This window comes from Meriones unguiculatus, chromosome X (assembly GCF_030254825.1).
Source record: "Meriones unguiculatus strain TT.TT164.6M chromosome X, Bangor_MerUng_6.1, whole genome shotgun sequence".
In the NCBI taxonomy this organism is placed as follows: Eukaryota; Metazoa; Chordata; class Mammalia; order Rodentia; family Muridae; genus Meriones; species Meriones unguiculatus.
This window is the reverse complement of record NC_083369.1, coordinates 31,631,151-31,658,106: the sequence shown is the minus strand read 5'-3', so window position 1 is coordinate 31,658,106 and position 26,956 is coordinate 31,631,151. Positions and strand designations below refer to the sequence as shown.

The 26,956-nt window shown below is 43.3% G+C and overlaps 1 protein-coding gene and 1 long non-coding RNA gene across 2 annotated transcripts in view; one reads left to right on the top strand and one right to left on the bottom strand.

Moving 5' to 3' along the window:
• The first annotated feature begins 281 nt into the window (after positions 1 to 281).
• Positions 282 to 8,829, top strand: Slc38a5 (solute carrier family 38 member 5). The gene is made up of 16 exons (XM_021663323.2): positions 282 to 388; positions 718 to 771; positions 857 to 932; positions 1,425 to 1,540; positions 1,643 to 1,716; positions 2,368 to 2,460; positions 2,573 to 2,651; positions 4,673 to 4,755; positions 5,136 to 5,194; positions 5,293 to 5,421; positions 5,608 to 5,687; positions 6,304 to 6,404; positions 6,621 to 6,736; positions 7,474 to 7,618; positions 7,709 to 7,812; positions 8,397 to 8,829. Exons 1-16 carry the CDS (start codon positions 366 to 368, stop codon positions 8,496 to 8,498), a joined length of 1,434 nt encoding a protein of 477 aa, XP_021518998.1. The 5' UTR covers positions 282 to 365; the 3' UTR covers positions 8,499 to 8,829.
• An 11,516-nt stretch (positions 8,830 to 20,345) lies between these two features.
• LOC132650142 (uncharacterized) overlaps positions 20,346 to 26,956 on the bottom strand; it is a 63,135-nt gene continuing 56,524 nt past the window's right edge. Inside the window, exon 4 of the long non-coding RNA XR_009588528.1 lies at positions 20,346 to 25,806. This is a non-coding gene — a long non-coding RNA (uncharacterized LOC132650142). The remainder of the gene's footprint in view (positions 25,807 to 26,956) is intronic.

The window sequence follows — 26,956 nt, the reverse complement described above, 5'->3', positions numbered from 1 at the left end:
GGGGAGTCCCTGGGTCTTTTTTTTTTTTTTTTTTTCCTGAGGATTGAAAGCGCTTCACCACTTAGTTATTTTACTCTCTCACATACGGGGTCAGTTCTGCCCCAGGAAGAGGGGCACTTCAGTTAGCTTCTGTCTCTGGCAGAGATCTTCAGAACTGTAGTAAAAGCAGTTGGGGCTGGGGTCTCTAAGCTGGGGGCAGGGCGGTGCTAGGAGGGGTGGGGCAGACAGGTGACACGTGTCCCTGCTAAGAGCCAGCGGGAGGGAGGTGGGGGCGGGAGATAGGGACAGAAAGAGGACAGAAAAGGGCACACCTCGTGGGAGACAGGAGTCTGCCCTGTGGGAGGAAAATCTACTTCCCACGCCAAATGCCCATTTCATGTGCTGTGGGGTGGGTCTTTCTGTATCTTTCTGTGTTTCTCCCTCCCTCTATTTATCTCTCCTTGCCTTCTTTTCTCTCTGAGAGGCTGTCTTCATTTCTCCTCCCCTGATCTTCATCTCTCTTTCTCTCTCCTACCTTTTTTTCTCAGGCTTGTATTTAACTCTCCATTTTATTCTTTGCCGGTCATCCCTCTCTGTTCCTGTTTGTCTCTCAGGCCAGTTGCTCTGCCTTTCCATCTGTTGGTCTCTGTGGGGCTCCTCTCCCCTTCCTCTAACTCTCCTCACCTTCTAGTCCCTTGCCCCACTCCTGATCTTCCTATTTTATTTCTTTCCCAGCAGGATGGAAATGCAGGATCCAAAGATGAACGGAGCCCTCTCTGAGGGTGCTTCAGAGTGAGTGGGGGATCCAAGGAGGCAGGTTTGTGGGAAGAGGTCAGGGTTACCTTTTCATAATCCTCAGTTTTCCTACCCTCTCCAGCTATGGGCAGGAACGCAAGGGCTTCCGGCTCACTCGTCGCCCTGCTTCTGGGAGGAAACCTGTCCAGTTCATGGATGTAAGTGAGCCCATAGGACCTGCAGGTCTCACCTCCTCTATCTAATCTCAACTCCTTCTCCTCCCTGCCTAGCTATCTCCCTGAGCCAGCTATTGGCTCCTTAGGTGCTGCCATCTCCAGATACTCTTTTTTTCCCCCCAAATATTATGCTCTTTAGCTGTCTCTGTTGTCTAGTTTCTCCCTTCCCACCCATTGCCCCTGCTTAATGACTGTTCTCCCTGAATATTCTCCTTTGCGCCTCCTAACCAGATACTCTTAAGCAACCCCCTTACATTCCCAGCGCTCCTCCAGTCTTTCTCTTAGTTCCCTTTTCTAAGCTCTCCCTCTTCCCACCAACTCTCTTTTCAGCTTCTTCTTGCTTCCTATCACTCCTCCTGGGTGCCCCCTCCCCCCACATTGCCTTAACCTTCTTGTCTTTCCCTGGCTCCAGCTCTAGTCTCTTGTCCTATTTCCCCTTCCCTATGTGCAATGGATCTTGCCCCTTGCCAACAGTCTGAGGGGAAGACATCATTCGGCATGTCAGTGTTCAACCTCAGCAACGCCATCATGGGGAGTGGCATCCTGGGGCTGGCTTATGCCATGGCCCACACTGGAATCATCTTCTTTCTGTGAGTCTATAGATGGCCTTTGGTGGGGGGGGGAGCTGGTCAGTGGTGTGGAGGGATAAGTGGGAGGCCTGGGCCAAGTCTGAGCTGTGCCACCTATTGCAGGGCCCTGCTGCTGTGTATCGCCCTCTTGTCTTCTTACTCGATTCACCTCCTGCTGACCTGTGCCAGCGTTATAGGTGAGATTCCCAGCCTTGATCCCCATTTCATCCCATCCTCTGTGGACCTCAGACTCTAGATTCCAATCCAGAGCTCAACTCAGATCGTGAGCCCCAGACAACTTCCCTGATGTCTGATTGCAACTAAGATCTGACTTGACTTTAAGCACTTTGATCTCAGATCCCAAACTCAGCATCCCAGACTGCACACTCAACACCCTGTATGCCTTATTCCATATTCAACTCCAGATCTCAGACTTTATCTGGGCTCCTGGACCACCAATTCCCAATACCAACCTCACTGTCTGGCCACCAGACCTTCCTCACCCCAAGACTTTCATATTCTATGTCTAACTCCCACCCCTTAGACTTCAGGTCCTCTTAACCTGGAAACCAGCTCTGAAATGCTCAGGTCCCTGCTTTCCAATAATCATGGTCCCAGGATTTTTCCCCTTCATGGTCTCAGTCCATAGTCTGTCTCCAAAACCCCAACACTTCACCTTCAGCCTTTAACTTCTCCCCAGTCTCAGATACTCCTGGACTCACAAATTCTACTGTAAACTGCATAGCCCTCAAAGCAGCCTCTATCAGTCACAGCTGAACTACAACTCTCCCATGTACCCTAGCTTTGCTAAATTCACAGGCTATTCATTCCTGCCTCCCCTTTCCCAGGCATCCGCGGTTATGAGCAGCTGGGACAGAGAGCATTTGGACCTGCCGGGAAAGTAGTTGTGGCCATCATCATCTGTCTGCACAATGTTGGGGGTGAGGACTTGGGGAGGGTAAAGTAGGGGGAAGAGGGTAGAGTGATGTAGGCTTTTCCAAGGGTGGGTTTGGGGATGGGCTATCGTGCTTATATCTGCTCTGTTTGCACCAGCTATGTCCAGTTACCTGTTCATCATCAAATCTGAACTCCCCCTGGTTATTGGCACCTTCCTGCACTTGGACCCTGAGGAGTGAGTACACACTACTGACCTTGACTCTGCTTGCAAGTTCTAGCAATCATCTTGCCCGACTCCCAGGTGCTGTGTTTGGAGTCTGCTGCAAGCTAACGGAGACTATGATCTCTGTGTGACAGAAATCAATGGTACACACGAGCATAATCCCCTGCATAAGACTGTGTTAGACCACGTACTGATTTTGAGACTTCTTCAGTCTGATTCTGGCTGGAAGCTGTCTCTGTATGCCTGGTGTGTGCTGATGCTGACCGCATGTGTGTGATGACAGTATAGATCCAGTAGATGTAGATTTTGCCTCAGTGACTGCTGGACTGGCCAATTCTCTTTGGTCAGGCATGTGATGGATGACAGCTGGGTTCTGTATGCTGTGAGTGATTCCAACCATATGTGTCTGACAGTTTTTCCTGTCCATCTGGGTCCATCAGGCTGTTGAACTCTATCTAGCTCTAAATGTGTGATTGCTGACTCTAGTGGTCTGTGTGTCATGTCAACTATGTGTGCTCTGTCAACTCCATCTCCTTGTTTGCTTTGGCGATTACTGTATGGCAGATCCTTTCAGGCTGTGTGTGTGTGCTCAGGGGGTTGTGACTGTGGAATTTCTCTTAATTGTGGTTACAACCAGGGATATGTTCAGACTGCTAGATTCCAATTTCATACTACTGGCACAGCCTCTCAGTTTTATTAAATACATACACAGTGAAATTTGAGGTGTGTTAATTTGTGCACACAGCAGTACTTTTCTTTTTTTCTTTTTTGTATACAGGTTTCTGCTTCTACACATTTGTGTTGGTTTTTTTTTTTTTTAATTTTTTAATATGGATGAAACCCAAGGCCTTTTGCATGCCAGGCAAGTGCTCAGACACTGACCCACACATCCTCACTCCCCTCTGTGTATCTTTTTGTTGTTTTGAGATAGGGTGTCTCTAGATAGCCTTGGCTGTCCTGGAACTCAGTATGTACCCCAGGCTAGCCTTCAACTCAGAGATCTGCCTCCCAAGTGTTGGAATTAAAGGCATGCACCACCACATTTGGCTTTTTGTATACTTTTTTGAGAGAGGACTTTGCCCCCCAGGCTGGCCTGGAATTTGCCCTGCCTTCATAAAGCCTAGGACTATAGGTGTGCACCACCTTGCCTAGTGCCTCTGTCTATTTTGACATACAGATTTGTATGTTTAGGGGACAGACCTTATTCTAGTCACATGGACTTTGGTGTGCATCTGTAGGTTTGTCAGTTTAACTCAGGGGTAGTTTTATGTGCCTGTCTGACAGTTTTAATTTGGATTTTTTTTTTTAAATCTGTGTGTATCCTGTGAAATGATTGGTTTAATTCTGAGGTCATCCAGATTTGACTAGTTACATCCAAGTTTTTTTTTCTCTGCCTCAGTGGGACTCAAACTGGGGCTTTTGTACATGCTAAGCAAGTGCTTTTACAGCGAACAAACAGTCCCATGCCATATCAATGATAACTAAGTCCCATTGTGTGTGTAATCACAATTTATTCTATTCAGTTATGTCTGTGTAATATGAAGAGAATATGTGGATGTCTGGAACATAGAAGGCACATACATAGTGGGTATGTATTGTCTGTGCGTGTTTTTGTGCATGTTTGCATGAGTGTACATGTATGTAAAGGGCAGAAATTGATGTAAGGTGTCTCTTCTATCTCTCTGTACCTTAAATTTTGAGTCAAGGTCTCTCACTGAACCCAGAGCTCACCAATAGGTTGTAGCAGTGTGCCAGTAAGAAAGCCCACAGAATTTTCCCGTCTTCACCTCCACAGTGCTGGGATATTACATGAGTGCTGAGGTTCCAAACTCAGGTCTTCATGTTTGCATAACAACCACTTTATAAATAGAATTTTCTCCTTAGCCCTAAGCTTAAAATATTTGTTTTATGTGTATGTATGTGCACCACATATATACAGTACCCTCAGAGGCCAGAAGTGAAAATCAGATTCCATGGAACTGGAACTTAGGCATTTGTGAGCCAGCTGATGTGGATTCCTCTTGTCTACCTAGGGACTGGTTCTTGAAGGGAAACCTCCTCATTGTCATGGTCAGCATGTTAATCATCTTTCCTCTGACTCTCGTGAAACACCTGGGTAAGGAAGCTTCTTGCATGGGGCATTGGGTGGCAGGGTTAGAGAATAGGAACTAGGCAGAAAAATCTCCATTTATTTTATTTTTATTTTGGTCCTGTAGACTGAACTCAGAGCTGCACTCAGACTAGGCGAGTGCCAAACCACTGGGCTACATCGCCAGTCTGGGAAAAGAAAATCTCTACTTTTTAAGGATTATGGAACACTGAGGGGTTGTGAGGGCTTGTTTGATTTGGGTTTTAACAGATTAGTAGGAGTTTTGTATAGAGGGGAAGCTGGTTCCAGTGGAAACGAAAACTTATGAGAAGAAGGACAGACTAAAGCTTTGGTGTTTGGTATCCTGGGTTCCTTGACTTCTGAGGCTCTGTTGTCACCTCCCGCAGGCTACTTGGGGTACACAAGCAGCCTCTCTCTGACCTGCATGTTGTTTTTCCTCATTTCGGTAAGTCAGAGAGGACATGAAATGGTGGTGGGGGTAAAGTTTTGGATGCTGAGGCAAAGCCTTCACTGTGAACTTTTTCCTTTCCTTGGGACACCCAGGTCATCTATAAGAAGTTCCAGATTGGCTGTGAGGTGAGCCACAATGACACAGCAGTGGAGGGTGAACAAGCTCCCATCCAGGGATTTAATAGCAGCTGCGAGGCTAAGCTGTTCACAGTTGACTCCCAGGTAGGTAGGCAGGCAGGTAGCAGCTGGTACCACACTGGGCCCTCCTGGTCTGTCCCAACATTTGATTTTGATTGGAGTATTGGGCTTCCAGGCCTGTGTCACATGCCCTATTTGGAAGGGACTGGGGAGAAGGGGATCCTCATTACTTCAGGGTTTCTAACTCCATGATCATGGAACATTCCCCAGATGTCCTACACAGTGCCTATTATGGCTTTTGCCTTTGTCTGCCACCCTGAGGTGCTGCCCATCTACACAGAGCTATGCCGGTGAGTAGAGAGGCACATGTGAGCAGATTGGAGGGGTTTATTTGATAGGTCAGCTAGAGGGGACAGTAGCCATAGTGTCTGGCAGTCTCCATTGCAGCTTTGGTACAGTATCTTGAGGATGGCTGGTTGTGACAAGGGTAGGATTTGTAGTGTCCATGAAACCCAGGGACTCAGAGAAGTGACTATTTACTGATTGGATTGAAGTGGTCCACCTTTTTAATGTCCAGTACAAAATGTGAATGGACAGAGGTTAAAGGAGATCAGAGGACTAGATGGAAAAGGTGGTGGTCTGCAGAAATGAGGTTGAGGAAGGAGGGATGGTCAGATGGTTGAAGAGAGACCGAGCAGAGGAGAGGCAGGATCAGGATTTTTGGATAATCAGACAGAAAGAGGCAGCATAGATGGTTAGATGGAGGAAGAGTTGAAGATGGTCATATGGGTGGAGATATAAATGGACAGAGAGGGGTTAATCACTCAGGGGAGACAAAGATAGAAAGCCATTTTGTATTAGCTGAACATTTTCAGACCAGAAGGAGGGCGACTCTAGAGAGTGTGAACTTAGCCCTGGGATAAATTCAGGGGTATGGATGACAGTCCCGTGACCTATGCACTTCAGGCCTTCCCAGCGCAGGATGCAAGCTGTGGCCAACATGTCCATCGGGGCTATGTTCGTCATGTATGGACTCACAGCAACCTTTGGATACCTCACCTTCTACAGTGAGTGTGACTGGGACCAAGGTTGGGTGGAGCTGTGGTTGGGACTGAGCATGGCCTATGGCAAAGGCCTCTGAGCTTTTTTCCTGCAGGACCTTGGGCCCATCAGTTTCCAAAGGGAGAGTAGCATCGTGAGTGTAGCACCATGCATGTATGTCTTGATTCCTGGGCTAGTGAGCCCAGTGTTCATGCATCTCATGTCTCCTCCTCATCCCCTAGGCTCTGTGAAGGCGGAGATGCTGGAAATGTACACCCAGGAGGATCTGCTCATTCTTTGTGTGCGTCTGGCCGTGCTGCTTGCAGTAACCCTCACTGTGCCGGTTGTGCTTTTCCCTGTGAGTAGGGGCAAGGAGGGCCTGGGGAGTGCGGGGATATGGATGGATGAACAGAGGGAAGAAACATGGATGTTTGGAAAGAAAGTGGATATAGGAGCATCGTAAATGGAAGAAGCAGGGACAGACACACAAGAAAGGGCCTGGTGAACAGAGAAAAAAAACAGATGGTTAGACAAAGGGAGACATGGGACTGGGGAAGTAGCTCAGATTTCAGAATGCTTTCCTAACATACATGAAGCCCAGAATCAGGTCCCAAGCACTGTATAAATAGTACATAGTGGTGCATTCCTGTAATCCTAGCTCTCTGGAGGTAGAAGTGGGAAGATTAAGAGTTCAAGGTCATTTTAAACTACAAGTTGAGTTCAAGGCCAACCTGGGATACAAGAGATTCTATCTAAAAAAAAAATCACAAACAAAAGAGCGACATGGTGGTAGAGGCAGTCAGAAGGTGAAAGAAGCAAGGCTGGGCAATGGTAAAAGGATAGATGGAGAGGTGGAGATGGACAGAAGAGAAAACAGAGATTTCAGTAGTGGTGGAAGCTGAGCTAGACAGTCATACAGAAGAAGGAGACATGGATTGTCAAAGTAGAGGCACAGACAGTTGGTCGGAAAGGTTAGAGGCATAGGTAGTGGGATAGGAAATCAAAGATCTTGGACAGGATGGAGACAGAGACAGTATAACAGCCCAGAAGGACAGCAGGTGAATCATGGCCTGTCCTGTTCTTCTGTGGCTGCAGATCCGCCGCGCTCTACAGCAGCTGCTCTTCCCCAGCAAGGCCTTCAGTTGGCCCCGGCATGTGGCCATAGCTCTGATCCTGCTGATTCTGGTCAATGTTCTTGTCATCTGTGTGCCTACCATCCGAGATATTTTTGGGTTTATTGGTCAGTATCATCAACCCCAGCTCCTTGTCCTATCTAATATGGGCCTTGGCTTCAAACTTAGGTTGATTGCTCTCCCTTTCTGTCTTTTAGGGTCTACCTCAGCCCCCAGCCTCATCTTCATCCTTCCTAGTGTCTTCTACCTACGCATTGTACCTTCTGGGGAGGCAACCTTATTTTCCTGGCCCAAGATCCAGGTGAGCATCCCAGGAAGGAGGACTGGGGAAAGAGGTAACATTCTAAAGAGGTACACTTCTGCGATGGCTAGAAATGAAAGGAGCATTATCAAGATGGGGCTGGGAGAAGAAAAAAACATTCAGGAAGAGGGGTAGATGGTGAGGAAGAATGAAGGTGATTGTTTTAGAAAGGGCTAGAGTAGACAGAACAGAAACAACATCTAGAAAGAGAGGGAACACTGTAGAAAGGATTGGTGGGCTGAGCTTGTGGTTCAGCTGCTAGAATTAGTAAATCTCTAGGTTCTGACTCCATCATTGCAAAATGGGGAGGAGGATGGTACATAAAGAAGATTCTTCAGATAGATGGAGGGAGCACTATTGGGGAGTGAGGCAGAGGCACTTTAAAAAAGTAATGGAAGGAACTAATTTCCAGAGGGTTCTGAAAAGATAGAAGAGAAGCTTACTTCAAGGAGGGGCAGGGAGAATAGAGAAGGGTCAGGAATGGATGGGCTTTCCCTGAAAAGGGTGGAGGGCTTCAAGAGAATTCCTGGTATGCTTTGGTGAGTGATCCTGTCCAACTCCACCTTTCTTCCTCTTGCCCACAGGCCCTGTGTTTTGGAATCCTTGGAGTCCTCTTCATGGCCATCAGTCTGGGCTTTATGTTTGCCAACTGGGCCACAGGCCAGAACCCTATGTCTGGACACTGACTTGGCCTGCCCTACCTCACCCTGTCCCCAGGCTCACACGCATGTATCTGAGGGAGACCAAGTCACTTTCCTGAGTCCCTCCTGCCTGGGACACGGAGGTGGCTGGTCTCTATTAGCATTGCTGTCAGAGATGGGGTACAATAGAGGAGGCACAGTAGTTCACTTCCCTTCTCCCTAGGTTTGCCTTACTTTACTGCCAACCCCATGAGAGGAGGAGGGGGAGGCCAGGTCCTTAGAAGGGGTTTTGCCCAACATAGTCCTCATTTCCTATATGAAGCTGTTAGGGTTTCTCCTGGAGCTAAAAGGGAAGAATAAAGATGCAGAATGATAACCTTCGTCTCAGTCTTCTGTTATTTCTCAAAAACTTACTGGAAGAACCCTGCCCAAGTTCAGGCAGAGGAAAACTGCAGCTCTGAGTAGAATTGTGCTGTTGTCTGTTCACTCATTTCTCTATTCCTTCAGTAACTTGGCACTCAGCCTAATCACTTAATCATTTACTTAGTCAACAGTTATTGTGAGGTTGGGAACATAACTGACTGTTCCAAGTGTCAGAGACAGAGCTATGAATCAAATAGATCTTCGTGCTTCAGTACAAGAGAAAAATGGCTTACATTTGGTATGCTTCCAACTTCTGTGTGGACGTTGAACTAAAAAGGTCCTGTAAATTTCTAAAGTATTGAAAAAGTCAAAAGAAGCTTAGTATTTTCTGGACCGGTAAGGTAGCTTGGCAGGTCAAATATCTGCTGCTAAGCCTGACAAAGATGGTTTGAGTTGGAAAGAGTGTACCATTTCTTGTAAGTTGTCCTCTGATCTCCACAGGAATGCCATGTGTACATGTAAATACATGCACATTTATGCACACACCTCAAATCAATCAAGCAACCAACCAACCAACCAACCAATCAATATTAAAAAGTGAATAGTATTTTTGTGACACTAGGAAATTGCAAGAAAGTCACATTTCATTGTCCGAATGCTCTTGTCATAACATGGTTAGTATGTGTGTTTGTGGACTGCTTATGGCTGTTCGTGTAGAACTAAAGGGGTTGCTAAGGAGACCATATGGCCTTCAATGCCCACTCTATTTACTCACTGGCCTTTTCCAGAAAAAAAAATTAGCTGAATGCTGACTTAGTGGAAGGAAAGAAAAATACTTTTTTTTTTTTTTTAAAGACAGGGTCACATTATGTAGTCTTTGCTGGCCTGGAACTCACTGTGTAGAGCAGGCTGGCTTGGAACTCACAGAGATCCGGCTGCTTCTGTCTCTGCCTCTCAAGTGTTGGGGTTAAAAGCATACACCACCATGCCTGAAGTTAAAAAAAAAAGTTTATTTTTGTTTTATTTGTATATGAGTGCCCCATATCTGTATGTCTGCCATGCTCATGCTTGGTGCCATGTTTATGCTTGAGTTTTCTGGAATGGAGTTACAGCTGGTTGTGAACTGCCATTACTAGGAACCAAACCCAGGTCCTCTGCAAGAGTCACAAGTGCTCTTCATGGCTGAGTCACCTCTCCAGCTCCATAAAGGATCATTTTGAACACTGAAGCACATAGTATATATGTGATGTTTGGAAGTGGTGTGTGAGGACAGGGAGCCCTTACTGAGGAGGTGACAGGGAGCTGAGATCACAGACTGGCTATAAAGACTAAGCCACATGGCTGTTTTAGCAAAGAATCTCCCAAGCAGAGGGAACAGCAAGTACAAAGTCCCAAGTCACGGAATAACAGGCCAGGTCCAAGCAAGTGTAAGGAGTAAGGAGGAGCTAGAATGAATATTTTATTCATTTCACCACAGCTTTGCCAAGAATCTTGAGTTACAAAACATATTATTGGCTATCTAATACATGAAAATGGTATTGCTTTTACATCTACATACAGATGGAAGAAATTTTCAGGTGCTAGGTGATAGTTCTTTTCCCAGATAATTTATATTTTTAATAATTATTGTGCTAAGAATAAAACTAAATTCTTGACACCTGCTATATGAATACTCTATCAAAGCTACATCCCGAGCCTCCCTAGTAATCTCGATGCATACACAAGCCACTACTGATACATAATATTTCCCCCATGTGATGGTTGGTCTTGTCATCTTGATGGGATTTGGAATCATCTAGGGGACATACCTCTGGGTTTTTCTGTGAGAGTGTTTCCAGACATGCTTGAGGAGGAAAGACCCACCCTGAGTGTGGGTAACACTCTCTACCTGAGATGAGGCCCCAGACTGAATAAAAAGAAATAGGAGAAAGCAAGTGGAACACCATCATTCATCTTCCTCTTTCTCTGCTTCCTGTGGGTACAATGTGATCAGCCCATCGCAGGCCTTTAGCCGAGATAAATGGTGTCTCTCCCAAATAAACCCTGCCTAAGATGACTTTGTCAGCTAATTCTTACCACTTTGTCCAAGTGTGTTTTGAGTGACCTTTTGGCCAAGCACCTGCCCTCTTGGTGTGTTCAGCTGTTGCCCACCCCCATAAAAAGATCATCCCAGCTGTGCTTATTGACAGTTAATGGAGCTCTTCCACCCCTGAGTATCCAACTGCTTCCTAGCAACTGGCAGCTCTGCACACTTCCTAGGGTACACAGAAGCCAGGGAAGACTAGAAAAAGTGGCCTCCAACTATGTGGCTCAGGGCAAGCCCTCATCCCTGCTGGGTAAGGCTTTCCAAGTGAGGCTGGTTCGAGAAAGAATGCCCACAGGCCTGTAAGTAACCCCTCACCTGTGTTCAGTAAGGAAGCCCAATGAACTCATTGGTTTCCCAGAGTGAACTTTGGAGAAATCTTGTCTCAGTTTGTATTTGGAACATTAGGAGGAGGGGGTAGATAGGCATTGCTATGTCTTCTTTGGGCAGAAATTTTAGCAACAAGGGTAGTTTCAAACCCCTGGCTTCAAGGGATCATCTTACATATGAATATACATTCACACCCACACCTCTACTGCTCTTCCCCTCCTCTTCTGTGTATTTTAAAGGGGTTTCACTCTGTAGCTCAGGCTAGCTTTGAAGTTGTAATGATCCTCCTTGCTTCAGCCTCCTGAGCGATAGAACTCCAGACATATGCTGCCATGCCCAGCCTCTCTTCTTGTTTGTTTGAGACAGGGTCTCATTTAGCCTTAGCTGGTCTCAAATTTGCCATGCAGTTAAGTTCCTGGTACTCATTCCTTAGCTATTCAAGTGCTGGGTTTGCTGGTGTGCACTACCATGCCTAGTGACATGCTCCTTTTTTCACTATTGGTTAATCCTTACTGCCACTAAACCCAAGATTAGCATGACTATTTGACTGGAGTCAGGTGGGTTAGGGAGTAGCTTTTGTATACCAGGCATATCCACTGAGTTTCACTCAGGCCCCTTTCTGGCATCTGTTGTCAACAGATTCCTGGTGGTATTTTCTTTTTATGCCATTGGGTTTTAAAGTTTGCAGATGGGAAAGCAAGCTTTAGAAAAAGGAAGGACAGATAAAAAAAAAAAAAGAAGTTTGCCAATACAAACTAAATAATAGCAAAATTAATATATAAAGAGTAGCCACGCCAGACCTGGGGACATAGGCTTGTATTTCCAGCTTATGTGGGAGGCTGAGGTAGAAGGATCACAGGTCCAAGGCCTACCTGGCCACAGGGCAAGTTTAAAGCCAGTGAGGCGATTTAATGAGAATATGTTTCAGAAATATAAAGGTTGGGAGAGCTGAGGCTTAGAGCTCATTTGGCAAGTGCTCATCTAGTGAGCACTGGTAAAGCTTTGGTTCAAGCTCCAGGGCCATGCACACATAACGAAGAAGAGCCAAGAACTTCCTCGTTCAGTACTGGAGATCAGACTCAGAGACTTGTGCCTGCTAGGTAAGCACCCTAGCAACTGAGCTATATCTTAACCCTCACCCTAACCCTAACCTCACAGCACGCATGGGGGTGTTGGGGGTGGAGGTTTGAAAGTAAGGATAATATGGTATCTTTGCTGTAAGAAATACTGAAATGTAGCTTACAGTCATAGACGAGGGGCCAGAGTGGTGTACTAACTGAAATAAGGGCCTCCTCAAAGATACTCACATCCTAATTCACAAAACCATGGACATGAGGAAACTCAAGCTGCTAAACCTTAAACTAGTAAGATCATGTTTGCTCATCCTGATGCTTCCAGTGTCGCCAAAGTGGTCTTTATGAGTGGGAGGCAGACAATACTCAAGAGAAAGACAGAAGAAAGAGAGCCAAAGAAATGTTACGTTGTTGGCTTTGAAGATGCAAGATGAAAACCATGGGCCATGGAAGGGAGGCAGTAAATGCTGGTTTTGGAACACAGCCCTATATCCACCTTTGCTTTTAGTCCTGCAAGGCTTGTGCTGGATCTCTGAACCACAGAAGTATGAGATAATGAATTTGTGATTCTTTAGGCCACTGAATAGGTGACAATTCGTTATAGCTGTAATAAAAGTTGACTATATATAGGAACAGGTCAGTCAGTGAAACAAAGTTGAAAGTTAAGAAACAGAGTCATTTACTTATGAAACTTCAGCTTGGATTTCCAAAGAGTGGGCCGAAGATGAAGTTCATGATAAATAATTGTTTGACAAGTGTCTGTCAATCTATCAAAATTAAATCTTTACCTGACAGCACAAAAATAATAAACTTAAGAAAAATTAGAAGTTTAACTGGGAAAGGCACACTAAAAAGTAGATGGAGGCTGTGTGTGGTCATACATGTTTGAAATCTCAATGTTGGGAAGGCGAAAGCAGGACAATTGTTTGTCTGGCTAACCAGGGCTACTTTGTGAGACCAAGTCTCATAAAACAAAAACAAAACATAGCCAGAAATGTAGCAAAATAAAATAATTTAGTACAAGTACTTCTTGATATAACATGAAGAATACAAATAATTAATCAGCTATATTTTAAGATCTGAAAATAAAAGTACCATTTATCATGTCAAAACACATGATAAACTACTGCTTAAAAGGTAGATTTGGTGGGAAGGGAAGAAACATGTAATGATTAATAGTGACTGTTCTGAGGATATAGTTCAGTCGAGAAGAGTGCTTGCTGGGCATGCACAGGTCTGGGGTTGATCTTCAACACCCCATAGAGTGAGAATTGAAGGTGGAAGGATCAGATGTTTCTCACCTCTAACGTGATTTTGAGGCCAGCCTGGGCTACAGGAAACCATTCAAAAAGAAAGTAACTGTTCCTAGTGTATAACAAAACTATTGCATAGCAGTAAAGGTATTCATATTGGCATAACATACTTAGCCAGGTGAGTATAAAATATTTTCAGGGCCTGGAGAGATAGATGGCTCTGGTTAAGAGGTTAAGATTACTGGCTACTCTTGCTGAGGACTTGGGTTCAAGTTCCAGGACCCATAAGGTAGCCCAAAATGGTCTGTAACTCCATTTCCAGGGGATCTGATGCCTTCTTCTGACCTCTCTGTGCATAGACCATGAGTGCAGGCAAAATACCCATACATGTGAAGAAATATTCAGTATTATCTCAGCATAGCACAGAAGGACTAAGAAACAAAGAACAAAAGGGAAAGTAACCCAAAAGGAATGGACAATAGATCCCTGAAGTCTCAATATTCATCTAATGGGCTTTTTAGATGGGAAAATGGAGAAAAGGCATTACTTGAAGAAATAATCTAGAATTTTTTGAACTTAAGACATTAATCTTTGGAGGCTGGAGAGCTGAGTTAGCTCTAAGGTTATGAGACCTCATTGTTCTTACAGAAGACCTGTATCTTATTCCCAGGACCCACAAGGTGGCTCACAATGGTCTGTAACACCAGTTCCAGGACATCCAACACCCTCATCTGACCTAAGCAGGCACCAAGCACACATGTGGTGCACATACATTTTTGCAAGCAAAACACTCATACACATAAAATAATAAATGATTAAAAAAGACATGAATCTTCAAATTGAAAAAAAAAACCCACTAAATCTGAGCATGATTCTCTGTGTGTCTGTCTCCCTGTCCCTGTCCATCTAGTTGTCTGTCAACTGTCTGTCTCTTACACATATGCAGAGAAAGAAAGAGAGGGGGGAAGAGGAGAGGAGAAGAGAGGAGAAGAGAGGAGAGGGGAAGGAAAAAGAGTGGAGGGGAAAGGGAGGGAAGGGGAAGGGAAGGGAAGGGAATGGAAGGAAAGGGAAGGGAAGGGAATGGAAGGAAAGGGAAGGGAAGGGAATGGAAGGAAAGGGAAGGGAAGAGAAGAGAAGAGAAGAGAAGAGAAGAGAAGAGAAGAGAAGAGAAGAGAAGAGAAGAGAAGAGAAGAGAAGAGAAGAGAAGAGAAGAGAAGAGAAAGCTGGATGTAGAGTCTTGCATCAGTAGTCCTAGCTACTTGGAAGGCTGGTGCAGGAGGACTGATTTAGCCCAGGAGTTTGAGGTCAGCCTGTGCAATATAGTAAGTCTCTTGGGGGTTAGGAGAAAGAGCATGGTGGAAAAAACTCTGAGAGTTTCAGGTACAAACTCTGGAGCTAGATTACAGGATTTCAAAATCAATCTTTTCAACCTGTTAACTGCATGACTTTGTGTAAGTCACACAACCTTTCTGTCTGAATCTACTCGAGTAAATTTGGAATACAGCATTTAACTCATTTGATTGTTATGATCAAATGAGTTAATACATTAAAATTCTAAGAACTGCAGCTATCATCCCCAAAGGGTTACTATGTATTTTAGTAAATAGTGGTTTTAATAACAAATTGTCTGTTAAAATGTAAAGGCATAGGAGCTGAGACAGTGGCACATACCTGTAATCCCAGCACTTGGGAGGCAGAGGCAGGGGGATCATGAGTTCTAGGTTAGCTTGAGTTAGCTTCCTAGTGAGTATGAGGCTAGCCTGGGCTATCAGATGAGCTCATATCATTAAAAAAAGTGAAGGCATTTGTGTTTCCATGCGGAGATGCAGCCCAGCTGTAACTGTTGGCTTCCTTCCTATACCTATTCCTATAGATGACACAGAAGATAGGTGGATGCAGTTGGATTTCCAAAGTTCTGCCAGCAACAAATATTCTATTTAGGCCAGTCCTGGGATTTGAACCTTGGGACTTGTGTGTGCTGGGTAAGCACTGTGGCTTGCATTGCCAGTCCTGCAGCAACAAAATTCTTGACGGTTTGGCCCCTATTGGGGGATTAGATGATCTAGATGGATGTTCAACTTTTTTTAAATTACAACATGATGTTGCCATCTAGGTTGGGCTGCATTTACATGTATCCTGAGATTCCTCAAAGGCTGGCTACCTCTGGGAGAGAGACATTCTGGGGCCATGGGTAGAGGATCAGCTGAGATATTTTCTTATGAAATCATCTTCTTTCCTTGTGTTTTCTGGAAGGCTCATTATCTATCTTGTAAATATTAGTGGAAAGAAACTTGGCAGGCCTGTCCCAATGCCAGACCAAAGTGACTTGGAGAAGTGTAGGCATAAGCAGACTGGGACAATCTCAAGGAAATCAAGGCTGGCCCACAATTGAGCAAGCGTGCACACCCTTCTCCCCACCCTCTAGAGTGCAGAAGCAACAAATCTCACTCATGCCTGGATCTTTATACACTGCAGATGAGTGGCTAACAGAGAAGTTCTGGAAGCTTTGTGAGGGGGGTCACAGGAAAAAGGAAAGGAGACGATGGGCTGAACTCAGCTTTCACAAATTCACTACCATAAAAAGTACCAATTTCCAACTTTTACCTATCTTCTCATGAACAGTGAGCTGTATAGGAGAACTGATGCAGATACGGAATATGAAAACAATGTTGAAATAAAGAAATCAATAGAGTGGTTTGGATGTTAAAATGATTCCAGTTGAAAAGCAGCTACTGGGTTGGGTATGGTAGCACATACTTGTAATCCCTACCATTCAGGAGGCTGAGGGAGAAAGATTGTGAGTTTGAAGCTAGCTTGAGTTACATAGTGAGAGTTTTCTCCCACTCTCACCACCACAATATTGGTACAAAACAATTACTGAGCTGCAGATTAGTCTAAAGAACTTTTTAAATGGTCATCAGGAATGAATAGAGGTGGAATTAATGAAAGATAATTTCATGAGTAGAGAGAAATAGAAAACTTAAATTCACCAAATAATACCTTCTTATAGGAGAGTAAATAGAAATTGAATAATTAAATGAATGAGAATTTCTCAGATTTAGGAAAGAAATCTCCAGACTTAAGAGCTGAGTGACACTGAAGCTTCTACACTGAATGACATTTAAGAATGAAGGAAGGTAGCACAGTGGTAGAGTATCTGATTAGCATGTAAAAAAGCCTGGGTTCCACCCATAGTATCAGAAACAAGGCAAGGCAAAGCAAGAAATTTCTGAGGGAAACAAACTTATCAAGGAAGAGCAAATGAACCAACAGATTTCTCGGACACCGTACTGGTGGGGCTCAGGACATGATGCTTACTTGGACTACAAGACCCTGGCTACCACCCACAGCACCATACAAAATGAAAAAGTGCTAAAACAATAGTTCTCTTTAAGCCAGGTACCACAGGTACATAACTGTAACTCTATCACTTGATAGGCTCAGGCAGGAGGATTATGAATTTAGGACAGATTGGGCTATAAAGCAAGATCCCGCCTATAAAACAAACAAATACAACTTTATTGACAAGGATACATTGGTGTACAGTTCAACAATTTACCAAAAAAAAAATTATTTTCAAATAGGAAGAAATAGAGGCAGTTCAGTGTTAAGTATAGTAGGTCTCAGAAGGTTTACAACAGAGAAATGTTTAAGCAGAAAATGAGCTCTTTAGCTCTAATGAGTAAAATGATGTTACTTGTAGGATAGTAGTTAGAAGTAGAGATTATTGTTTTAAGTGAAATAAGCCAGACAAATCTCATATGCTTGTTCCATACGTGGAATCTAGATTTTTTTTCCCCCTGAGACAAGTCTCAATATGTAGCCCTTGTTGGCTTGGAACTCACATAGAGCAGACTAATTTCAAATGCACAGATATCTCTCTGCCCCTGACTCCTAAGTGTTGGCATGTGCCACCATGACTGGCTGGGACCTAGATCCTTTATTCATGAAAAAATTTTCGTGTTCTTTTTTTTCTTTTATTTTTGAGATTATAGTATAATTATATCATTTCTCCCATCTTTTTCCTCTCCCTAAACTCTCCCATATACCCCTCTCTATCTTTCAAGTGCACATTCTCTTTTTTCATTAGAATCTACTTTTTTTTAAAATATGAACTGATTGTAGAGGGACATCCCAGTACTTGGGAAGTAGAGGCAGGAGGATCAGAAGTTCAAACCCATCTTTAGCTACATAGAAAGTAGCTATGAGGTCCACTGGGGCAACATGGGACTCTTTTTTAAAATGTCTGTATGTATACACATATAGTAAAATAAAAAAAGGAATATGAGGAGGTAGGAAGGGGCTTAAAGGGAGGAATAAGATAAGATAGTGTGTGGAAAGAAAAATCTTGATTATCCATCTTTATCTATCTATCTATCTATCTATCTATCCATCCATCATCCATCTACCTACTTATAATCTATCATCTACATATCTATCTGACATGAAAATAGAGACAGTTTAATTTGGGGAATGGAAGACCAAGCAGGAGTGTTAAAAAGAAGGATAAGGCATAAAGAGATTATCTCAAAAATGGGTGAGCATAATGGTGCTCTCTTGTAATCCCAGAACTCAGGGAGGCAGAGGCAGGGGGATCTCTGTGAGTGTGAGGCCAGCTTCATCTACAGAGTGAGTCCAGGATAGTCAAGGCTACACAGAGAATCCCTATCTAAAAGCCACAGAGGAAGACAATGCAGTCAGTTCTGATAAGACCTGATAGGCTAGGGTCAGATAGAAAGAGAGGAAAACCTCCCTTACTAGTGGAGGGGCATGGGAGGAGGTGAGGGAGGGAGGGTGGGATTGGGAGGAGACAAGAGAGGGAGCCACAGCCGGGATACAAATTGAACAAATTGTAATAAATGATAATAATAAAAAAATAAAAAAGGAAAACAAAAGCCTACAAACAAACCAACAAAACAAAACAAATTATTTAAAAGGTTAGAAATAGAGACAAGAGATAAAGAAATAACTAGATCCAAAATTTTCCAAACTTACAAAAATCAATACAGCCTGGGTGTGGTGGCACTCACCTTTAATCCCAGCACTTGGGAGAAAGAGGCAGGAGGATATTTGAGTTCCAGGCCAGCCTGGTCTACATAGTGAGTTCCAGGACGGCCAGGGTTAACACAGAAAGACTCTGTCTCAAAACAAACAATCCCCCCAAGTAAACAAACAATTCAAATTGTTCATAAAAGGACTTCTGAGTAGAATGGCAGATTAGAAGCTGTCTCCAATGATGCAGTAAAAGAGAATGCAATAAAGAGAAACACTGAAAGTGACACAGGCAGAAAAGATGGAACTGGAAACTCAAGGGAAATCCTTACAAGTATAGTGAATCAAGCAGAACATAGGACTCAAAGATATAGCTGAGCATGTAGATCAAATAAACAAAGAAAAACAATAAAAAAAGCACAAGAAAGGAACATGTGCAAACTATAAAAAGACCCAGTCCTCGAATTGTAGGCATAGGTGAGTATGTGCTGGAAGGTAATATAAGAAAAATACTGTGTTATAATGAAATCCATTACCAGGTTTACCAAAAGGCCCTCAAAACAAAAACCAAATAGCAGCAGCAGCAGCAACAACAACAACAGAAAAACACCCAAAAACTTTACACAAATTGTTCATAAAAGGACTTCAGAGTAGGACGGCAGATTAGAAGCTTCCCTCATGTGATGCAACAAAAGAGAATGAGGATAAGAAATAAGAGTCTCCATCCCGAGAAAGAGAGGAAGAGCAGTGGAGATTTACAGAGGGAGTGATAGGACAGTTGGGTAGTATGGAGAAGCTGAAGGCAACTCAGCAAGCAAGCTGCTTTGGTGGGATGAGGGAAGCAGAAGTCTCATGCCTCAGTTAAGCCCTGTTCAGAAGAGAGTGGCAGTATGAAGCCACAGCAAGTTCACAACTCTTGCGAACTCAAATCCAGTGCTGAGCTTTGGTGAGATTCTATGGGACAGATCAGCAATGGAGAGGCATCCCATTCTGTCACTCTGTATATCATCTTGAGGGGAAATAATTCTATCTAAAACTTGTCTGTGTTGTTAGCTCAGTTTGGGGCCTGAGAACAGGAAACAGTTGCAGGCACTGGAGCCTGAATTAATGACACCACAGACCATGGTGAGAGAGCCAGGAGAGATGGTTGTGGAGAGCAGCTGACAAGCCAATACCCGCAGGCTTATTAGCTCAGGCTGTGACCAGTGCACTGGGAGGGGCCCTGCCCTTAGTGCCTCAGAGCTGATCTCACTCACTGAGTATAATTTAGGAGTTTGACAGCTTTAAGCGTGAGGTTGGCCAGTCATGTAGAGCCACTGATCTGCAGTGAGATTCACTGCTATAGAGACTGCATATTCTGAAGCTCTAGCAGGCTACTTTCTGTCCACAGCTGCATACCAGCAAGCTCGTTATTGCCTAGTCCTGTTTGCAAGTACCTTCCCTTTATCAAACCTGTTGCCTTGGGAAACCCACAAGATTAATCCCAGACCATGGCCACCTTTGTTCCTGACACACCTTTGCTGGATAACTTGTTTTCTCCTTTTCCCATTCTCTTTTATGCTGCTATTCTCTTACTGCTTGTAGTCTTTGCCACAACCAAAGGCCTAGCTCCAGATCGTTGGTCTGCAAATGTACCTTTTCTTTCTTTCTTTCTTTCTTTCTTTCTTTCTTTCTTTCTTTCTTTCTTTCTTTCTTTCTTTCTTTCTTTTTTTTTTTTTTTTTAACTTTTTTGAGACAGGGTTTTTCTGTGTAGCCTTGGCTGTCCTGGATTCACTTTGTAGATCAGGGTGGGCCTTGAACTCACAGAGATCTGCCTGTCTCTGCTTACTGAGTGCTGGGATTACAGGCATGCAGCACTGTACCTGGCTGCAAATGTACTTTCTTTGGGAGCCACCTTTGACTGATGACCCTTCTTCTTTCCCCTCCCACCATCCCCTCTGACAGCTTCAACAGACCTAGCCCCGGTCCTTTGCGTTAGGAGCTATCCTTCCCTAATCCAATTAAACAACCCATCCACCAGCTTTACATGGTTTACGTTAGGTCCCTCATCTCCTGCACTGGACCAACCTAAGGAAGGTCAGATTGTCATATTTGACACAATTCAAGAAATAAGTCCATATGCTCAGGATAAATATAAGAAAACAAAACCAACATGGATATTCCCAACAGAATGTTGCCCATCAAACCATCTGGTCCAACAGCAATGTTCTTTAATGAGAACTAGCTAGATGAACCTCAGGATACAGAATTTAATAGAACAATCACACATTTTATAAATAAATCCAAGGAATTTAAGACATGAAAACACACTTCATTGAACAGTAAATGCTTGAACAATGTCCAAGAATATATATATAAAAAAAACATATCCCATTCCTTGAGGACTCCACCATATATGTATGTAATAACAATTAATAAAAAAGACAATGTTATGGGTCCTCAGACTGAATATGAACCTCCTGGATTCCTGTGAAATCTCACAAACATGATGAGACTAGATATAGATGGCTTGATGTAACTGTGTGTGTAATCCCAGTATTCCTTTCTTTCTTTTTTTTAAAAAAAATATTTAATTTTATTTTATGTGCATTAGTGTGAAGAGGTCAGATCCCTTGGAATCGGCATTACAGACAGTTGTGAGCTGTCATGTGGGTGCTGGGTCTTTTGGAAGAACAGACAATGCTCTTAATCATTGAGCCATCTCTCCAGCCCCTTCATGGCGTAACATTGACTGTCCTTGGAACTCACTCAGTAAACCAGGCTGGCCAAGAACTCCGAGATCTGCCTGCCTCTGCTGGGATTAAAGGTAGATACCACCAGTGCCCCGCTGTAATCCCAGTATTTTAATAGGTAGAGACAGCAAAATCCTCATTAGCTCCAGGGCAAACGAACCTGATCTATAGCAGAATAAACAATAGAGGCTGTTTCAAATAGGGTGGATGGATATCCACATATATAGAATATCATGCATGAGTGCTCTTGCTCTCCCCCCAACCCTTTTCTTTCATGCACAAAAGTGATCAGATGAAGTTATTCAGCTCCTTCAACACACAAGGGAATCCCAAAGGCAGGGATTCTCTAGTCAAGATTTTGGAGAGATTTACGGCAGAAGGGAACAGGAGTAGAGGAACCATATAATTTCTTCTGAAGTCCAGCACTTCTGCTGTCTCTTCCTTTTCCACAGGTCCCCAGTTCAGTTCATCAGATATATATCCTTGCGAAACCACATTACCTCTATCACCCCCAGGAGAATCACATGGGACATATGGCTCCTAGCTATGAATGGTGTATGACAAAATTCACTCCACATCACCCTCTATATTACATGCTAATGAAGTCTAGACTTGACTTTGGGTTTTTAAAAGATCAACACAGAAATTTACATGTCCCTGGTTGTCTTTTTTGTTTTTCTGAAGCAAAGTTTCTTTGTGTAGTCCTTGGCTATCTTGAAACTCACTCTGTAGAACAGGCTGGCCTCGAACTCACAGAGATCCACTGGCCTTTGCCTCCTGAGTACTGGGATTAAAGGCATATGCCACTGTCACCCAGTTCCTGATTGTCTTAAGTGAGTTTCTATTGTGTGAAGAGACACCTCAATGATGTCAACTCTTACAAAAGAAAACATTTAATTGGGGCTGATTTGCAGTTGTGAGCTTTAGTTCATGATGATCATGGTTGAAAGCATGGTGGCAAGCAGGTGGACAGGGTGCTGGAGAGATAGCTGAGAGAAGCCCACCCCCAGTGACATACTTTCTTCAACAAGTACACACCTATTTCAACAAGGCCACACCTCCAATGGTGCCACTCCCTATGGGACTATGGTGGCCATTTTCATTCAATTCACCACACTGGTCTACACTGGACCTGGGACCTACATCTCCTTTATACCTTGTATATCCTTCAAATGCGAGCCTTAATTCTGCTATTCCATAGACTCTTCTGCCTTGGCTGCCATTCAGGTCTGACCTTGTACTTGCTATCTGTTAATGCTTTGGACTCTAGTCCCACACTTGTTGGACCATCTTCCTTAGATTTCTGTTATGTAACTATACTTCATCATCATGTTCATTCATGTTCATATTAAAACCTTAATCTCTGTCAGTAAGTCTTATTCTAGAGTGGCACCTGACCAATGGCCTTATGGGTATTAAGCAGGACCTTTATTCTGGAGCTATATTCCAGGCCAAGGAAAAATATTCCATATTGTCAGTTTTAGTGACATTAGTTAATGCTCACAACACTTTATCTATGGTGGCTTTATTTTCTTCCATAACTTGTCCTTAATATGGATTAAAAATAGGTGGGTGCAGTTTAGTAGTAGAGTACTTACCTAATCTGTGTGGGGCACCAGCTTCATTCTGTAGTAGTGTTAATACAGTAGTGGAAAAGACAAACCAAAAGGCTTTGTCAAACATGTGGATATGATAAACATTTAAAGGCAGAGAAATATGAATTACCCACATTTGATGAGTGCACACATATGCTTATCATGAACCACTGCACTGTATTTCAGGTGAATTTGCATTATTATTGTTTATATGATAAGATAAATTATGAACTATTTCAGAAGAAATCCATCTTAGGGAGCCAGTTGTGGTGGTACAAACCTGTAATCATAGCACGTGCGATTCTCAGGTAGGAGGGAGAGTATTTTAAAGACATCCTGTGCTAAAAATAAGAGGTTTAGTCTGAGAAAAAAAGAAGTTAAACAGACAAAAAACAAACATGTCTGCATTAGAAATTTAGCAAAGATCTTGTATCTTTGAATATTAAATCTTTGTATATCAAAACTATTCATTTCTCTGAAAGCAAATAAACATATCAGTGAAGTTTTACAAAACAAAAACGTCACTCTGTTTATCAAATAAATTGATAAAATTAAAAAAATATATATATTCCTTTTTTAATGGTTTGAGATTGGGTTTTTCAATATAGCCCTGGCTTGCAAGGGCTATATTGCTATATTGCTATGCAGGCCGAGCTGGCCCTGAAATCATAGGCATCTCCTGCTTCAATTTCCGGAGTTAAAAAGTATCCTTTAAACAAATGTATTCTTTAAATTAATTTTTGTGGCTATCTTTGTTGTCTTTCTTTAATCTTTTGTTGTCTTTCTTCAGGATCTTTTCATAAATGTATATAATTATAGTTTCCTCACATTTCATCTGCCATCATCCTTCCTTCTAACCCCTTCTCCTTCTGAATATGCCCTGTCTCTTCCACAATTAACCTCACATCTACTGTCAGCTTTTCAATTGTTTGAAAGAGATCCTCAGATATTTATGCTAGTTTTTGACCCTTTATAGTCACTTATTCAAGCTTCTAATCACTAAGTTTGTTCTTTTGTCAGTAAGCATTTTCTTACTCAGTAACCCTTTCTTAATACTTGTATTAAACTTTTTTTTTTGAGACAGGGTCTCCCTTCATAACTCTGGCTCCCCAAATTGAGTTCCCTGGGAAAATTTGAGGGAATGTACAATAAACTGTCTCACTCTGTAGACCAGGCTGGCCTTGAACTCACAGAGGTCTGTCTGCCTTTGTTTCCCAAGTGCTGGGATTACAGGCGTGCACCAGCATCATTACTTTTTCTTGTAAATGTATGCATGTGACTTCACGTGCACATGTGTGCCGATACTTGAGGAAGCCAGAAGATGATTTGGATCTTCTGAAACTTGAGTCACAAGAGGGTGGGAGCCATCCCAAAGTGCCTCAGAATTCAAGTTTCGCTTTGAGGCAGGATATGACAATGATGCCAAGTTGACAGTGAAAGCTTGATCTAAAGCATGTCCTGCCCTAGGACTAGGACACACTATGCTACAATGTTCTGAAACATAACTTTTTCATGTGATATGTTTTGAAGTGGGTGAGGTAATTACCAAAGGTGGAATGGTCTTCCTGAATCTTTCCAATGATTAAGGAAGAGATATATGTTTTGGGTGAGCTGAAGAAGGGTGGATTTTCTAAACTTAGTGAATTGTGGGGCTGTTGCTGGGCTAATTTAGAAAGTACCAGAAAGAAGAAAAATGGAATCTGCGAGTCTATAGGATCAGCTGTCAACGCAGCAGAAAGAATGTGGGGGTCTTTTAATATGTTTGAATCCATGGCTCCCCAAACTAAATTCATTAGAAAAATTTGAGGGAATGGACATCAAAGGGTCTCTGGGTCCATGAAGACTGCAGCTTTATCCCAGAGGAGAAAGTAGGGTAGTCCGTTACACAGAATCTATTTAGCATTGTATCTGATCAATGGGATTGTGGTTTTGTATAAGAATGGCTCTATATAGGCTCATATATTGGAATGCTTAGTCATCAGGGAGGCCACTATTTAAAATGATTAGAAAGATTAGGAGGTATGGCCTCATTGGAGGAAGTGTCACGGGGGGGGGGGGATTAGGATTTCAAAAGCCCACACCAGGCCAATGTCTCTCTCTCTTCCTGCTGCCTTCACTTCCAGATGTAAAACTCTCAGCTACTGTATTTGCTTGTGTTCCACCATGCTCCCCATCATGAGGATAATGTACTGAACCTCTAAAACTGTAAGGAAGCCCCAGTGAAATCCTTTCTTTTATAAGATTTGCTATGGTCATGGTGTCTCTTCACAGCAATAGAACACTGACTAAAACAACATGTATGGGTATTTTCCCTCTATCGATGAACACGTGTGACTGAGGCCAGAAGATGACATCAGATTATTTATTTTAAACTTTATGTTATTTTATTTTCTTTACATCCTGAGGATGCCCTCTCCCTGCCCTCCTTCCAGTCCCCTCTCTTCCCCTCCTTCCCCTCTCCCTTTTCCCCCAGAAAAGGGGAGCCCCCTGTATTAACCTTCCTCAGAAGGTCACATCAAGTCACATCAGGACTGATCATATCCTTATCTCCTGAGGATATGCAAGGCAGCCCTGCTAGGAGGAAGTGATCCAAAAGCAGGCAATAGAGTCCATGTTAGAAACAGCTCACCTCCGCTAGCCGGGTACCCCATATGAAAATCAAGCTGCCCATCGACCACATATGTGCAGGAGGCCTAAGTCCAGAGCATGCATGCTCTTTAGTTGATGTCTCAGTCTCCGAAAGCCCCCATGTGACTGGGTTATTTGTCTCTGTTGGTCTTCTTGTGAGGTTCCTGTTCCCTCCAGGTCCTTCCATCTTTTCCCCAGCACTTCCACAGGACCTCCAGAGTTCCATTTGGCTGAAAGTCCCACCATCTGTGTCTATCTGCTGTTGGCTGGAGCGTCCCAGATGACAGTCAAGTTAGGCTCCTGTCTGTAAGCATAGCAGAGCATCGTTAATAGTGTCAGAGTTGGCTCTCTACAGTGGGATGGATCTCAGGTTGGACCAATTAATGTTTGGACTTTCTCTCAATATTTGCTCCCTTGTTATCCCTACACTTCTTGTAGGCAGAGTTATTTTTGGTTCACAGGTTTTATTGGTGGGTTATTGTTCCCATCCTTCCACAAGTCCTGCCTGGCTAGGAGGTGGTCACTTCAGTCTTCATGTTGCCACCCCCACCCCCTGTTAGGAGTCTCAGTTAGAGTCACACCCATGTCTTCCCAGGCACCTATCCTGTAGCAGGCGTCCAGCTTGACAAAGAGATGTCCCTCCCCACTTTCCCTTCTTGTTCCCAGCTCTCTCACTTCCCACCCTCATTTTCCCCATATCTTCTGCCAGTTTCCTCCCTTTATCCACTTCTGCTGTCTATTTTATTTCTGCTTCTGAGTGACATTCCTACATCCTCCCTCAGGCCCTCCTTGTTACTTAGCTTCTTTGGGTCTATGGATTGTGGTCTGTTTGTCTTGTACTATAGGTCTAATATCCACTTATAAATGAGCACATACCATGTGCATCTTCAGCTATACTACTCTTTGGCATATACCATATGCCACCATACAACAAGGACATTTGTTCAGCTATGTTCATAGTGGCTTTATTCATAATAGTCAGAAACTGGAAACAGCCTAGATGTCCCTCAACCTAAGAATGGATAGAGAAATGTAGTACATTTACAGAATGGAGTACTACTCAGTTTTTAGAAAGAAAGAAATCATGAAATTTCTACTCCAATGGAAGGAACTAGAAAAGATCATCCTGAGTGAGGCAACGCGGGCATCAAATGCTTAAATGATGTAGCTATAGGCTGTACTAAGGCACTGCTTGGATGCCAGGAATAAAACTTAGGTTCTTTGTAAAAGCAGCCAGTGTTTTTAATCACAGAGCCATTTTTTCTATCTCTATAAAGCATGTTTTAAAAAAATACAAATGAAATGAAATAATTTTGTTGACAACTAACAAAGAATTAAAGTCTAAAATACATAACAAACTTCAAAATTTTAAGGCTGGAGAGAGGGCTCAGTGAGTAAGAGAACTGGCTGATTTTGCAGAGGGCTTGGGTTCAGTTTCCAGCACACACATGGTG

Coding starts and splice junctions, on each gene's coding strand:
- Slc38a5 (XM_021663323.2), top strand. CDS start 366: ATGCCCATTTCATGTGCTGTGGG. Junction 1,541..1,642: donor ACTGGAATCATCTTCTTTCT/GTGAGTCTATAG, acceptor CACCTATTGCAG/GGCCCTGCTGCTGTGTATCG. Junction 7,813..8,396: donor TTTCCTGGCCCAAGATCCAG/GTGAGCATCCCA, acceptor TCTTGCCCACAG/GCCCTGTGTTTTGGAATCCT.